Source organism: Talpa occidentalis, unplaced genomic scaffold (genome assembly GCF_014898055.3).
Source record: "Talpa occidentalis isolate TD23 unplaced genomic scaffold, MPIMG_talOcc4v2.1 talOcc4.8, whole genome shotgun sequence".
NCBI lineage: Eukaryota > Metazoa > Chordata > Mammalia > Eulipotyphla > Talpidae > Talpa > Talpa occidentalis.
This window is the reverse complement of record NW_023605194.1, coordinates 42,587,010-42,602,086: the sequence shown is the minus strand read 5'-3', so window position 1 is coordinate 42,602,086 and position 15,077 is coordinate 42,587,010. Positions and strand designations below refer to the sequence as shown.

The following is a 15,077-nucleotide window of genomic DNA, read 5'->3' as shown; positions in this document are numbered from 1 at the left end:
TACAGGATCACTTATTAAAAAGGCAGTGCAAGTCAGCAGAAATGAATCCATGAAAGGGAGCACTGGGATAGTAGCAGAGACAACCTCTCAGCCTGCAGGAGTCCTCAGCTTTCAGGGAGGTTGGGCACAAAGAGGTTGACTGTTGTGCCAAGCAACAAATTCAGAAAAGGAGGGCCTCCCCGGTGGCACAGTGGTTGAGCGCTGGGTTGCGAAGCTGCCCGCAGCCTCTGCAGTGCCGGTTCAATCCCTGGCGGCTGGGCGAGGGTCCCACATAGCACACAGATCTCTCCTGCCGCCCGCTGCTCCCCTCAGCAGCATACTTCGTCACTCTGCCTGTTATACTTTCCGCCCTGGCTCTGGTGAATTCTCTCACCCTCCCACGCCTCCGACTGTACCCAGTACTTGTATAAATAAATAAATAAATCTTGAAAAAAAATTTTTTTCAGAAAAGGAGAGAACAAGGTCATCAAGCTCATGGTCATCTCCACTCCAATTTTTCCAACATGAGACCAACATCCAGAAGTTAAAGAGCAAATCAGATGCCCCTCAGCAACATCAGGCAATGGCAAGAGTATATGTACATATAAATAACAGCTGTCCAAATAATAACTGAGTCTGTGGTGGTTCCTTGGAAGATGGGGGAGAGGTTGCCACATATTATCTTGGATTTTCAATTAAGTCAACTTATTAGAGACATGAAATACTTCATTCTCTGTCAGGAGCATAGGAAACCTGCCTTCAGCAGCACCATTGGGGCTTTATATATGATGATATACACTAAATGTCAAAAAAACAAAAAGCCCCTGAAGAAAGGGACTGGGTTATCATTCCTACATACACCTTAAAAGTTGCAAAGACACTAGAATTAAGTACATGGTATCAACATTTTAACTTACATCTGAGAAAGTGAACTTTGAATTGGAGTTCTGGTTGACTTTTTCCATTTTTATTTGCAATAATAATGTTCACATTCGAGCATGAATTCTAAAATCATTTCATTATTGGGATATAGGAAAGAGGACATCATTTCTTAAGACGTCATCACATTTTTGCAGCATAGCGAACTACATTCTGGTTTGGTTTTGTTTTTTATACCTTTTCACCAATGTCCTCTGACATTTAGCATAACCTTGCCAGCACTAAGCCTCCCATTCCAGTATGTTCTCATCTGGTCTGGTCTCTAAACAATAGGCTGCTTCAAAGAATTCAGTACTCTTATCACCATCTCTGGGCACAGACTGATACTCTATTACTGGTTTGTCTATACTGTAGCTAAAAATACATGATGGAGTATATACATACAATGATACATTATGGAACAAAATTTCAGGGCCTCCCTGGTGGCACAAGGGTTAAGCACAGCACTGTGAAGTAATCCGCAGCCTCTGCAGCAAGAGTTAGATCCCCGGACTGCCAGGGAGCAACCCACATGGCGCAGCAGACCTCTCCTATCTCGCCCGCTGCTCCCCTCAGCAGTGTGTTTCAGTCAGACTGCCTGTTCTGTTCCCCGCTCTGTCTCTGGTGAATCCTCTCACCCCCCACATCTCTGGCCTGTATCCCAGCTTTTGTATGCATAAATAAATAAATCTTTTAAAAAAACTTCTGATACGTGTTACAACATGGATAGACCTTGGAAACATTATGTAACTGAAATCTTATGAAACAAAAACAAAAGGATAAATATTGTAATGATTCCACTGTCATGAAGTACTTAGAGTAGTCAAACTCAGAGAGGAAATAGAATAGTGGCTGGCATAGTCTGAGTGGTTGGCACACTGACTGGAAAGGAAAATTAGGGGTTACTGTTTAATGGGTACAAAATTTTTATCTTGGATGATGAAAACATTCTGGAGATGGAAAGTGGTAATGGTTGCAAAACAATGTGAATGGGCTAATGTCACTGAATTACACACTTAAAAATGGCTAAAATCTTATTATGCATATAATTTTACCATAATCTAAAAAAAGAACAGCAGAAAGGATCCAAAGTGAACCATAACCCAACTTACTTCATTTGTTAGCTGCACACGAAACATGATATGACTAGACTCATAGAATGGATTACATAAAAACATTTCCTACAATAAGAATGGACATCCTGTTCCAGGAGTTCATACGAACGGAATCAAAGAGACCAAAGACAAGTGAATACCTCTCTCCTTACAAGTGCACCGAGCATCTAGCTTAGTGCTTTATATTTAGAAACTATTCAATAAAAAAAAATTATCCTGATAAGAATCAGAAATGATTTAAAAAAAAAATAATTTCACTCTCTTAATTTTTTCTACTCTCATTGTCTTTGCCACACCATGGCCTATTTCTTATCATTGTGTGGGTTAAACCCTTCCAACTCCATTATTCCCTGCTCGAACCAAGACAATAGATGAAAGTATTTCAGTACCACTGCAAAGATGAATACAAATAAACATAAATTCAAAAAGAAATGAAAAGAGGGGGTAAAAAATCATGTACGAACAGACAAAAACAGACCACAGAGGTACATCTTTTTCGAATGGATATTGGTTCTGTCAAAAATCAGCCAACTGCTTGTTTTCCAGTTTCATTTTAACAATGGTTTTACCCCACCGATAGTCATATCTTTGGTTGCCTCCATTGGTGTTTTAAGACTTCACTTTACAGGCAAAGTAACACAAACACACAAAAACAAATTCAGAAGAAAAGTGAAATACTGCTTAGATTTGGATCTTCTTCTTGCCCCTAGCCAAAGTGCCTCAAAACAGACAGTATGTTTCTATTTCTAGTAAAATATTAAAAGTCCTAATGATCTTCTACAATCTCCCATTTTCATGAGTTTTGTTTTTAATCATCAAGAATGAAAGAGTAAGTTGTATTTTATCACTAACATCAGCAAAGTAATAATGGCCATATTTTGGCAAGATGTCTTGTCACTGGTTCCTTCCTAAATCCAGAGAGCACAATTCACTCACAAGTTCAGTCTTCCTCATTTTCCACACAATACTTGCTATTAATACACTCTGTAACAAGGCATAAATGAAATTTCAAATGAAATCATTGCTCATGTTTCAAATTACCATAGAGAAGCACAAAATTCATTTTGGATGTTTTCTGAAATAAAAGCAAGTTAAATGTAAATTCAAGCTCATTATTATACCTATCAGCTGAATCTTACTATGTAGAGAAATAAAGTTGCAAACAAATTTAATTGAAAAAGGAATTCCATTTATTAATAGGAGACTATGAGTATCAGTTATAGGTATATTTAATTTGGGACACTTTCTTGAATTGATAAACTCATTAAAAAAGGAAACATTTTCTAGAAAAGACTCAAGCAAATAGAACTTCAATAGGATTGACTGCTTGCTGTTAACTAAATAATTACGACATAATTAGTGCATCTTGAGTGCATCTAATCAGGAAGAAGTTGCGTTGTGTAAAATAAAAGAAAGTTACGCTAAACTCTAAACTTTAAGACAGGGGTCAGCAAACTTTTTCCATAAAGTGCCAGCTAGGTAGCCATACCAACTCAATTCTGGCACTGTAGTTTAAAAGCAATCAGTGGGTAAAGAAAAAAGGATGACTCTGTTTCATTAAAATTTTCTTTGTGGATCCTGAAACTTTCTTATAATTTTCATAAGTCATGAAATATTCTTCTTCTTTCAATTTTTTTAACCATAAAATATATAAAATCATTTACAATTTGAGTGCCACACAAAAAACAGATGGTAGGCCAACTCTGGCCCTCAGACCTTAGATTGTTGGCCACTAAGAGTTTACAGTCTCAAGTAGAGAGCAAAAAATATCTCTTGGCAAACAACATCTTTTCCTTCTTCCCTTCCAAAATCTGATTTCTATAGAAAACAATTTTAGTCAGTCAATCCAGAAAAGCTTCCTGAGTGCTTGCCAGGCACAAGATACATTGTGCTGAAAGGCACATGACAGGTTTCTGAGCAATCAAAGTATGGCGAAGAGGAAAGGCACTCAGATATGGACAAGCGCCATTACAGAGGAGGTAATAGCTGACTTGGACTTTGAAGAATGAGTAGGATTTGGATAGAACAAGATTGCAGTAAAAGAAAGAGAGAAGTACAAAGACCTTAAGGAGTAGCCATATAAAACAGTGAATCCAAAAAAAAAAAAAAAAAGCGAAGCAGAGGCAGGAAAAAAACTAGGAGAGCCAACTGCTACTGAAGCCAAGAGAGCATTTGAAGGAAAATGGGGCTTAATTCTCTCAATGTGGTTACTGGGGAAAAGCAAAAGTAGGTCAGGCACTGAACTACTATCGGTGATTTTTTTACAGGCACTGAACTACTATCGGTGATTTTTTTACAGTACTGTTTCAGTACAATGAGAGAGAGATAGGTTTCATGGAACTAAACAGAGAATTGAGTAAAAGGGATGATGGTGGGAAGAATACAGAGAAACAGAATGTCATTTCTTAAAACAAAGCAAAAACATTCTAATAAAAGACAGTTACCTTTTTAGTAACTTGCTCAAATAAGAAATATTTTAATCAGAAAATTTCTGTTTACATTAAATTCTTACGCCCCTTGAAATCAAAAGGTCCATTTTAGTAGTAATATTAGTAATTAATGAAAGCTGCATCTATCTCAAACATTGGAACAAAACATAGTCAAGACTTCAACACACACACACACAAATGTTAGTGTCCTATTTTCCTCCTAAATGCATGTCTGTCTTCTTTTAAATATTTTTAATTTTGACACATTTCAGAAAAGTTACAAGAACAGTGAAAAGAATTCCTGGATAATTTTCATCTATCCTTCTTTCTGTTTGTAACCTACTTTAAGAACAACATTCTTTAGCTAAAAGGCCTGCCTGAGCTATTAAGTTTAAAAACTTCTGGGTCCAAGTAGTTGAGTTAATGTTGTTCATGATTCAATCATAAGTTGAAGGATAGCAAAGTATATTATGAGGGCACAGTTAAGTATATTATGAGGGCACCATTAAGTATATATTGTTCAGGGCACTCCTTTTTGAAATTCAGTTGGAATCTTTAATCTGTAGATTGGTATCTTTCACCAGCTCTATACCACCCTATTTCCTCTTCTTCTTGGACTCCATGTGAAAGTATCTTTTCATTCTATCCTATATATCTTATTCTCCTATTTGTAATTTTTACATTTCCCTCTCCACAAAACACTGTGGATAAATTTCTTCTTACCTAACTTCCCTTTTCAATTCACTATTTCCCTCTTCAGCTATATCTAATTGCTGCTAAACCCACCCATTAAGATCTTAATTTTAGTTACTGAGTTTTACACTTACAGCATTTTAGTTCTTTTTTTTTTTTTTAAGATTTATTTATTTATTTATTTATACAAGCACTGGGTATAGTCAGAAGCGTGGGAGGGTGAGAGGATTCACCAGAGCTAGAGTGGGGAACAGAACAGGCTGAGTGATGAAATACATTGCTGAGGGGAGCAGTGGGCGCAACAGGAGAGGTGTGCATGCCATGTGGGACCCTCGCCAGTGGCCAGGGATCGAACCTGTGCTGCAGAGGCTGCGGGCAGCTTCACAGCCCAGCGCTCAACCATTGCGCCACAAGGGGAGGCCCGCATTTTAGTTCTTTTTCAAAATTGCTATATCGCTTTTCTTTGGTAATAGTTCCCAATTAGCTGAAAAAAAATTAAGTTTGGCTTTTTTATCTTTAAACATACTAAAGCATAGTTGTTTTTTAGCTTAAATCTGATAATTCTGGTATTGCATGTCTTTATGAGTTTTGGATATTTGTTTGTTTATGGTGAGTGTTTCCTCATATGCCTGGTTATCTTTGTGTACTGGCCCTGTGGGGGTGGGGAGGAGTTGTTTGGGGAATAGTTTTAGGCAGAGGGTGATGGAAATACTCCAGAGGATTTTTCTTTGTCACTGCCAAGTGGCTAGGAACACTATTAGTCCAGAGATTACTTCATCCAATTTTAAGACCTCAGGATCTATTTTTTCCTTTTAGAATCCTAATAGCCAATGTTTACACTTCCTGAAGATTCACTTTGTCATACTTTGTGAGAGAGATTTCCTTGACTTTATCTTCCAATCTTTAACTGAATATATGTATATGAGAATGTAAATATGTAATTTCTATGGACTTGCTTATTCTTTAATTGACCTCTTTCATATCATCTTACTTTTATTTTCCCAGTGAAATTCTTCAGAAAGTTGTATGTTTGCTCTGCTAACAAGTTGCCTACTTTGCATGTCAAGAATAATGTTATTTCTTCCAATGCTACCAATAAAAGTTATTACAAAATATTAGTATGCCCAAGTGAAATGAATTTAATAATTGTCAACAGTATATAAGCATAAATAGCTTAGACAGGAAGTGATATCTGCTTGGTGATTTTACTTAAGATTAAAACTCCAAGTCACAGAAATATCAGGCAGTAAAAATGAAAACATAGCCAAGATAGTGATGAGAGATAGTAACTTTATTCTATACTCAATCTGCTGTTATTTATCCTGATATAGTGCAATGGAATGTTTAGAGACAGATTTTCAAGGGAAGGTATTTGAAAAAGTTGCATTTTAAGAAAAGAATTCTAAAGAGGAAACGTGAGACTAAGAAGCAATTTCTAAGAACAGTATGTAATATGAATGAATATTAAATTGGATTAAAATAACACAATGTTTTCTTCCTTAGAAATAATATTCTTTCTAAATGCTAGTCTTCTTTGTAGTAGTCATTATCATTTTTTAAAAAAATTACTGCATAGTTCTCAATCTCACTTATCTTCCTCAGAAAAAATAATGAACTCATCTTTTCATACTCTTTGAATACTTTGAAACAAAGTAATAATCATTCAAAACAAGACTCATTACCAGGTATTTAGTAACTTAACTGTGCCTTTGTTATAGTAGGACAAACAGACTGAAGAGTTGGGAGGAAGGGACATGGGAGGCATGTTCTTCTCTTTAACCTTGACAGTAGTTACATTGTCCATCTTATTTTTTTTTTTTTAGTAGTTACCTTAATTAATAAAGCTATTTTTCAGGTCAGATATTTGCACATTTTGTACTCACCATTTAGATATATTCTATCATTTAAATATTTTCTGAGGTCTATTGCTCAGAAAGATGACATGTTTTGAAAGAGATCTATGTTTATATCAGGTTTTTTTTTAATTTAAATATTTTATTTTATATAATTCTTACATCTTTTTTCATCTTTGCACAATGTATACATTTTCATTTTGGTTATATTACCCATACAATTGCACCCCCCCTTATTTTGACTCTAGTCCTTCCTTTCCCTGCCCCTCCCTCCCCTCCCTCCCCTAGTGTGTCTCTGGTTTATAGTTGCTTGTTGATTTTGATTTTCACTTTGTCCATCTTATTATTTGTTAAACAGTATATATGTATTATATATTTTTATTTTTTTTACAGTACAGTATCATCAAAAAAATTCCTTTATAGAAACTTCTCTAAGTAAACTGAATAACAATCTCACTTAAATTTATTCATTCTAACTATGCTTTAGAGATTTTAAGGAGACGAAACAAAAAGCAAAAATGAACGAAAAACCTCAGTTGCTCTCATTTACATCTTTCAAGAAAAATCTCAATGTGGCAAGACAGATTTAAAACATTCCAGGAAAGTATTAAAAACTAAGATAATTTAATACTGCTAATTCCCTCTCTCTAAATATTATACACAAAATGGAAAATGCACAAATTTACCTCATTTTTACCTGGCTTATGTTTTCTAGGATTTTTAAGTGTCTAAAGAAATGGCACTTTCATAATATTCTTTAATTTGGGAACTGTAGCACTTCCTGTTCTCTCCCAAATATATCACTGTGCCCTATTTATAACAGATCACCTTCACTGGTGAGTACAACCTAGAGCTTGAATGACTTCTTCACTCTGCAGTGAGAAGTTATGCTTCTAAACAATTACTGTTATAACCACTGATCAATCTGCTGAGAGCAGAGTCTTGGAATATTGATTCTATTGCTTAAGACCATTTCACATGTCCTCTAGACTGCCATTTAAACCACTTCTCTAGAAGCTGACAGTTAATGACCGTTTTACTTATAGCTGATGAGAGAGCAGTTATTTCCTGGCAGTATGTCTTTAGATCAACATGATTTTTCCAAGTACAAGCTTATCACTGCCACGTGGATAAACAAACAGCATTTTTGTTCTTATCTCTTAGATTAGAAATGGAAATGCTCTAAGGGGACATTGTCCTATTAACTTGATCTAGGTCTTCTTCACTAATACAACCTTTTTTTCAGAGCTGTTAGTCTTATGTAAAAAAAATACCATAACCAAATATGTTTATTCCTTTTCTGTTCTGAAAACAAAGGAGAATGATTCTTCATTTGTCAGTTCCTCTTTCAAAGTTCTAAGAGTAAAAAATTCTTATTTTAACTAGAAATAACCAGATATTACTCTATTTAGCTGCAACAACTCTCAAAAGAGCTGTACAAAAGAGAAATGTGGCTTCTACCTCCAAAAGTCATTAGAGATAGAGATTTTTTTTGTTCTTATTAAGGCACCCAGACCACATAATATTACACTGAGCCAGAGGACCAATTCTCTTCATGGAGTAGAATAGCAATTGGCTTTTTACTCATTAAATTCTTACAGCAATGAGCAATGACTTGCTTTTTCATTTTGTTTCTCTTTGAATAGTAGATGAAGTTGATTTTTTTCCAAGGCGACTTCCCATCACCAGCATTCCTGATCTTTGACCTATGTAGCTATTAATATGCTGTCCACATATGTTTGGGATCCTTAACAACCAGAGTTAACCTTTCTGTTTACTCCAAGTCAGTTCTTACCTTGTTAATGAAACTGATTTTTTTCTTTCTAATCATAATAATTTTATCTAGTTTAAAAAAGTTATATATATATATATTATATATATATATATATATATATATATATATATATATATATATAATCCATTGGTTTTCTGAATTTTTTTTCCCTAAGAATTTTAGGGGTGGATTCTCATATTCTATTTAAGAAAGGATGGATTCTCATATTCTATTTAAGAAAGACATGTTCATTTGTGATAATTCCAAAAAGTAGGTTATTATAGCTACCTTTTATGTGTTTGGGGGGGAATTGCTAGAGGCAATATTTTACCTTTATTCTTGTTTTTTTTTTTAAAAAAAAAAAGATTTATTCTTAAAAAGTTAATTCCTTTGCACACAGGTGAAGGATTATATTTATATTTTCTGGAGCTAATGATTAAAAAGCAAAATATTGGAACTATATCAAAAGACAATTTGTTATAAGTGTCTGTGTTCAAAGGCACTTCTCCATACTCAAAACTCACCCCTATCACTTTACATTGTAATTGTCTAGTAGCCATTTGCACCCTAAAAAATAAGTAGCTCGTGGAAGGTAGGATTATATCACAATGACCATTTTATCTGCAGGCACATGGTCTGGCAGTGGTATATAGTCAATAAGTATTTCATTGGTGTTAATTTTATATTCAATTCAAAAGTCTAATTTTTCACTAGTCACAATTTTAGTTAGACTAGATATGCCCAATTTCTGACACCTAATGATCTGTTCCTAAATAGTGAGCATCTTCATGGGAGGCAACAGAAACAATATTAATTTATCGGTTTTGAATCTTTTTGTTCTGATTGAGCCTCTCTACTCACTAGTGGCAATCTTTGGCCAAGTCACTTTAACCACATTGGATCCTGTGTCCTAAATCATTTAGTGGGAAAATGGATTAAATAAATCATCTCCAACTATCTAGCTGGGTCCAGCCTTAAAACTCTGATCAGGCATGAATCTGTAAGAGTACTACTGATAAAGCAAACCCTGTCAACACTAGAGGGAGCCACATTCTTGTCATCACTAGGGATAGTTGGGAAGATTTCAAGGCAAAGCATCTTTAAATGGAAAACTGACTTTATAGGATGAGAGAAATTAAGTATCAAGTGAGAGGTCCATATTCAAACAGCCACCCCATCATCTCTCTCTCATAGATATCAGAGCACCTCACACTTGACTTGCTGCAGGATTAGCTTTTGGGCTTTAATTCTAATTCTAAAAGAACCAAGTTGGCTCGAGTCATTTCTACAGATTTATTTCCCCATTCAATCTACTTTATTTCATAATCAAATTAACAGCAACAAAATATAAAGTAATCAATGCTATTATCGGGAAATTCCTGAGGAAATGTGATAGAGGAGAAAGAGCCGTATCACACTGAAGCTGTGATCTAAGATCAGTAGAGTTAACTGAAATTGAATTAATTAGCAGGCCTGCCAATCTAACCCAAAGCTACCACAGCTATTTTATTTTATTTTATTTTATTTTAAGATTTATTTATTTATACAAGAACTGGGGTACAGGTCAGATGTGCGGGAGGATGAGAGGATTCACCAGAGATAGAGTGGGGAACAGAACAGGCAGACGGACCCAAGACACTGTAAGGGGAGCAGCAGGAGAGGCAGGAGAGGTCTGCCTTGCGCCATGTGGGTATTTTAGAAAAAATAAAACTACACAAAAGAGGGACAATATTGAGGAAAAGAAAGAATCAACATAGCTCTACACTGGGGAAGAGGAATGCCTACCCAAGCAAATGGCAATCACAACCCTCTTGGGTTCTGCTCACATTAAGAATCTGGCAAAAGGGGGCCTCCCTGGTGGTACAAGGGGTTAAGAAGCAACCTATGAAGCTGTGCGCAGCCACTGCAGCATGAGTTCGATTCCCCAGCCGGCCAGGGAGGTGACCCATATGGCTCAGCAGACCTCTCCTAACTTGCCCGCTGCTCCCCTTAGCAGTGTATATCAGTTAGTTTGCCTGTTCTGCTCCCCCACTCTGTCTCTGGTGAATCCTCTCACCCGCCACTCTGCATCTGTGGTCTATACCCCAGTTCTTGTATGCATAAATAAATAAATCTTTAAAAAAAAAAAAGACTCTGGCAAGAAAACTGTCAAGTGACAAGATAAGGGTAGGGAAGAAAAAATGAGAAAGAATTTCTAAAGTTAAAGCTTATTTAGAAGTTATTTTATACACACACACATACACACACACACACACACACACACAAACAGTCCCAACTCCAAAAAACATCCATGAGCTGGAAAATGTATACCCTAAACTGTTATAGCACAGTGATGTGAAGAAGAAAAAAAACCCTCTTCAATGATACCAACTTATGTTTCTTTTTGCCCAGAGGCACAAAGCCATGTTAACAAGATGGAGAGGGCATAAACCAAGGATATTACAGAATGTGCTCTGTGTAAGAAAGATAAATTCAATCCTGAAGAGCCTCTTGTATTTAAATTTCATAGATTAACACGCATAAAGCAAATTCTCAGTAGTTTGAAATGGACCATCTATTTTTTAGGACATGGCCTGTTCCTGAGTGAAAATAGATTATAAAGCAACTTTGAAGAGTGACTTTGTGGAAGAAGAAAAAAATCTACTAGAACAAGAAAAACAATTCTTTTTCACTGAAAAATGCAAACTTAGGTCTCCAGAGGTAAAACACAGAGTTAAAACTCACCAGGTTAAATCAAATTATACCTCTGGATTGAAGTAGTTAGGAAACTTGTTTCTTATTTCAAGTACTCCAGAGAAAGTACGCATCTTTAACAGAGTCATAAAGGTTTCTCTTTTCTTTTAGGGTATTAAAGAAAGTTTTTCTAAACAGCGTTTTCCATCTTTGTAGGAAACATAAAGAAAATATACTTTATTGCTAAAAGGAGAACAACTTGTTTCCTTCCCTTATTGGGGACACATACCGAAGATTTCCCATTCAGTCTGCTTCATACTGACCTTTAATATGTTTCGGCCATCAAATGATTCTCTTTCCTTGAAGATATATTTGCCATCTGCTGTATAGAGATTGTATCTGCCTTCAGCTGTAAATATTCCAAAGATAATGTTAGAACAGAAGCTGGGTTATTTATCTATTTATTTTAGATTTCTATAGGTCAACTAGCAAAATTTTCACTGTTACGGAAAGTGATTATGTAGAGGGAAAAACATCAGTCTGTGGGTCAAGAGATCCAGGGGCTAGTCGCAATTTTGTCATCAACTCATTCAATACACATTTATTCATTCAACATTGTCCAAGTACCCACTGCACATTAACAAAGTAACTGGCTATGTTGTTAGGCAAATTATGTCTCCTCTGTGGACCTCAGTTCCTCATTTACAAAATTAGAGGTTAAGATTAGGTGATCTCCAAAGCTGCTTGTAATCTAAAACTCTAAGACTTTATATAAACTACATGCATTTTTAAATAGTTCACACATTAACTAGTCAAAAACGCTGACAACCATGCTTTTGGTCAATTTAAGGATGCCCTCCAAATGAGAAAGGTCCCTTTAGTTGCAACATACAGACATTCTACACTAAAATGTAGCAAATCTATGACTTTAGCCTTATGAAAACTGCACTCTAATTCCTTTAGTTAATTTAGCTTGCTTATTCCGAAACAAGTTTCCTTAAAGTATAGCAAGAAGAAGGATATGGATAAGGGGAAAGAAAAAGCAAACTTCTTATTCCATGTCCTTTTCAATATTCAAAGCATCATCAAGAATTATTTAACTCAGAATTTTTTTTTTTTTTTTAAGATTTATTTATTTATTTATACAAGCACTGGGTACAGTCAGAAGCGTGGGAGGGTGAGAGAATTCACCAGAGCCAGAGCGGGGAGCAGAGCAGGCAGAAGGACCGAAGGACACTGCTGAGGGGAGCAGCGGGCGGCAGGAGAGGTCTGCGCGCCATGTGGGACCCTCCTCCGGTGGCCGGGGAGCAGCCGGGGATCGAACCGGCGCCGCAGAGGCCGCGGGCAGCTTCGCAACCCAGCGCTCAACCGCTGCGCCACCGGGGAGGCCCTCAGAATATTTTTTGAAACATCAGCCATGTGAAATGATTACAGCCACTTTGGAAAACAGCCAGATAGGACAGTTCCTCACAAAGTTAAACACAGTTAACATATGATTCACTCTTAAGTATATACCCAAAAGAAATGAAAACATGCCCACATGAAACCTTGTATGTAAATGTCACAGCAATGGTATTATTCATAGGCATCAAAAAACGGAATCAAAACAACACCACCAATGTCCATCAACTGACTGAAGTATGGATAAATAAAATGTTGTATATCCATATTCAGCAATAAAAAGGAATGAAGTATGACATGTGCTATATATAACATGAGTGAAACTTGTAAACATCCTACTAAGTGAAAGAAAAAAATCACATATTATATGATTCTATTTATATGAAAATTCAGAAAAGGCAAATTCATAGGACAGAAAATAGAGTAATGGTGCATAAGACTGACGGTTAAAGGAAAATGGGAAATCACTACCAGTGTGTGTATGTTTTCTTTTGGGGGTAATGAAAATGTCTAAATTTGATTGTGGGAAACATGATCCAGCAATTCCACTCCTAGTTATATACCCAAACAATAAAAAAAATACTGATTTGAAGGGAAATATTGTACACCTATGTTTACTGTAGCATTATTTACAATAGTCAAACTATGGAAACTCGTAAGCGCTCCAAAATAAATGAATGGATCAGGAAGATGTGGTATATATATATATACATACACACACACACATACACACACACACAATGGAATACTACTGAGCTATTAAAAAAGATAAACCTTTGTCATTTGTTACAACATGGATGGAACTGCAGGGGATTAAGCTATGAAGTAAGTTGGAAGGTGTCACTTATATGTGGAATATAGAAAAATAAAACAAAGGGTCAGATAAAGTCAAACTAATAACAAACCCAAGAAATCTGACAGTAGACTGAGACTACCAGAGGGATGGGGAGGAGGAGTGAGAACAAAGTGGGGTGGGAGCACAATCGACTATGGGTACTTTGGTGGTGGGTGCAACAGAGTAACAATACCTGAAGGGTGGGAGATCCTAGACCTCTAAAATACAAACAATGCTATAAACCACTATGACCTCAATAAAAAAAATTAACTGATTGTGGTAATGTCTATATAACTCAAATCATTGAATTTTATACTTTGAATTAGTGAGTCATACAACACACAAATTATATCTCAATATATGAAGATGTTATATTTTAAATATCTAAGTAGGAAAGGATAATAATAGACTGTGAACTCTGAACATTTTCTCATATGAAGCTCTAGGGCTAATTGAACAGAAATTGGGGATTTATAAAATTTAGAAGATACAGATTCCTAAGCAATTCAACTCTTTTATGTCAAGAGGGTAGTTAATAATGGGGTATGGTACAGTTGTGAGTGCGCTGAACTAAGATTTAAGGAGTAGAACAGATAGAATGTACCACTAATAGCATTAACTGTATGATAAAATTCTTCCTATACCTGCACTGTGCAAAACTAGTAGCACTTGCCACATGTGATTATTTAAATTTAAATTTAATTTGGTTAAATTAAAAGCTCTCTTTCTCAGTCTCACTGGCTACCTTCAATTGCTCGAAAACCACATGTAGAAAGTGGCTATTAAAGTGGACATCAAACACATAGAATATTTCTATCACCACAGAAAATTCTAATGAATGGTGCTGTATATGATGTATCTATTGAACCAATGAATTCAGAATACACTCCAGAGTTCTGAAACTACCTCTACATAATGATGCACATCACCCCTGGGATCTAACTTGGTTTCCAAAATTAAAATTGTCCAAAACAAAATAAATACCATACCCTCCTTAAAATGTTCCCACTAGACAAGCTACATTATAATATGTAAATATCAAATATTCCAATATTCTGCAACACTACTATTCAAATAAAAGAAATGTATTCCATCACAACAAATCTAGAGCTCTGGATACAATTAACTACCCACTCAAGAGTCTGTAGGCTTTGATTGGGTCATTTTAATGTTTTTTGATCTCAGAGTTCCTACAGATATGGGGGGGGGGGAAGAGCACAAGGGAATATGGTAATGGACTATGGGTGCTTTGGTGGTGGGAGAACTACAGTGACCACAAATGAGAGGAGAAATCATATATTATCCAAAAATTAATAAAAAAATTTAAAGTAAAATGACTTACTTTTAAAAGTCTTCAATAAAATACAATTTAGAATCACTAAACATTAAGGGAACTAAAAATTGGAC

General features: G+C 35.7%; 1 protein-coding gene across 2 annotated transcripts in view; it reads right to left on the bottom strand.

Annotated features, from left to right (window-relative positions):
- ASCC1 (activating signal cointegrator 1 complex subunit 1) overlaps positions 1-15,077 on the bottom strand; it is a 96,390-nt gene that overhangs the window by 21,470 nt on the left and 59,843 nt on the right. For both annotated transcript variants that reach the window (XM_054690592.1, XM_037497543.2), the window contains exon 9: positions 11,758-11,843. In XM_054690592.1, the coding sequence (XP_054546567.1) occupies positions 11,758-11,843 (86 nt within the window). The remainder of the gene's footprint in view (positions 1-11,757; positions 11,844-15,077) is intronic.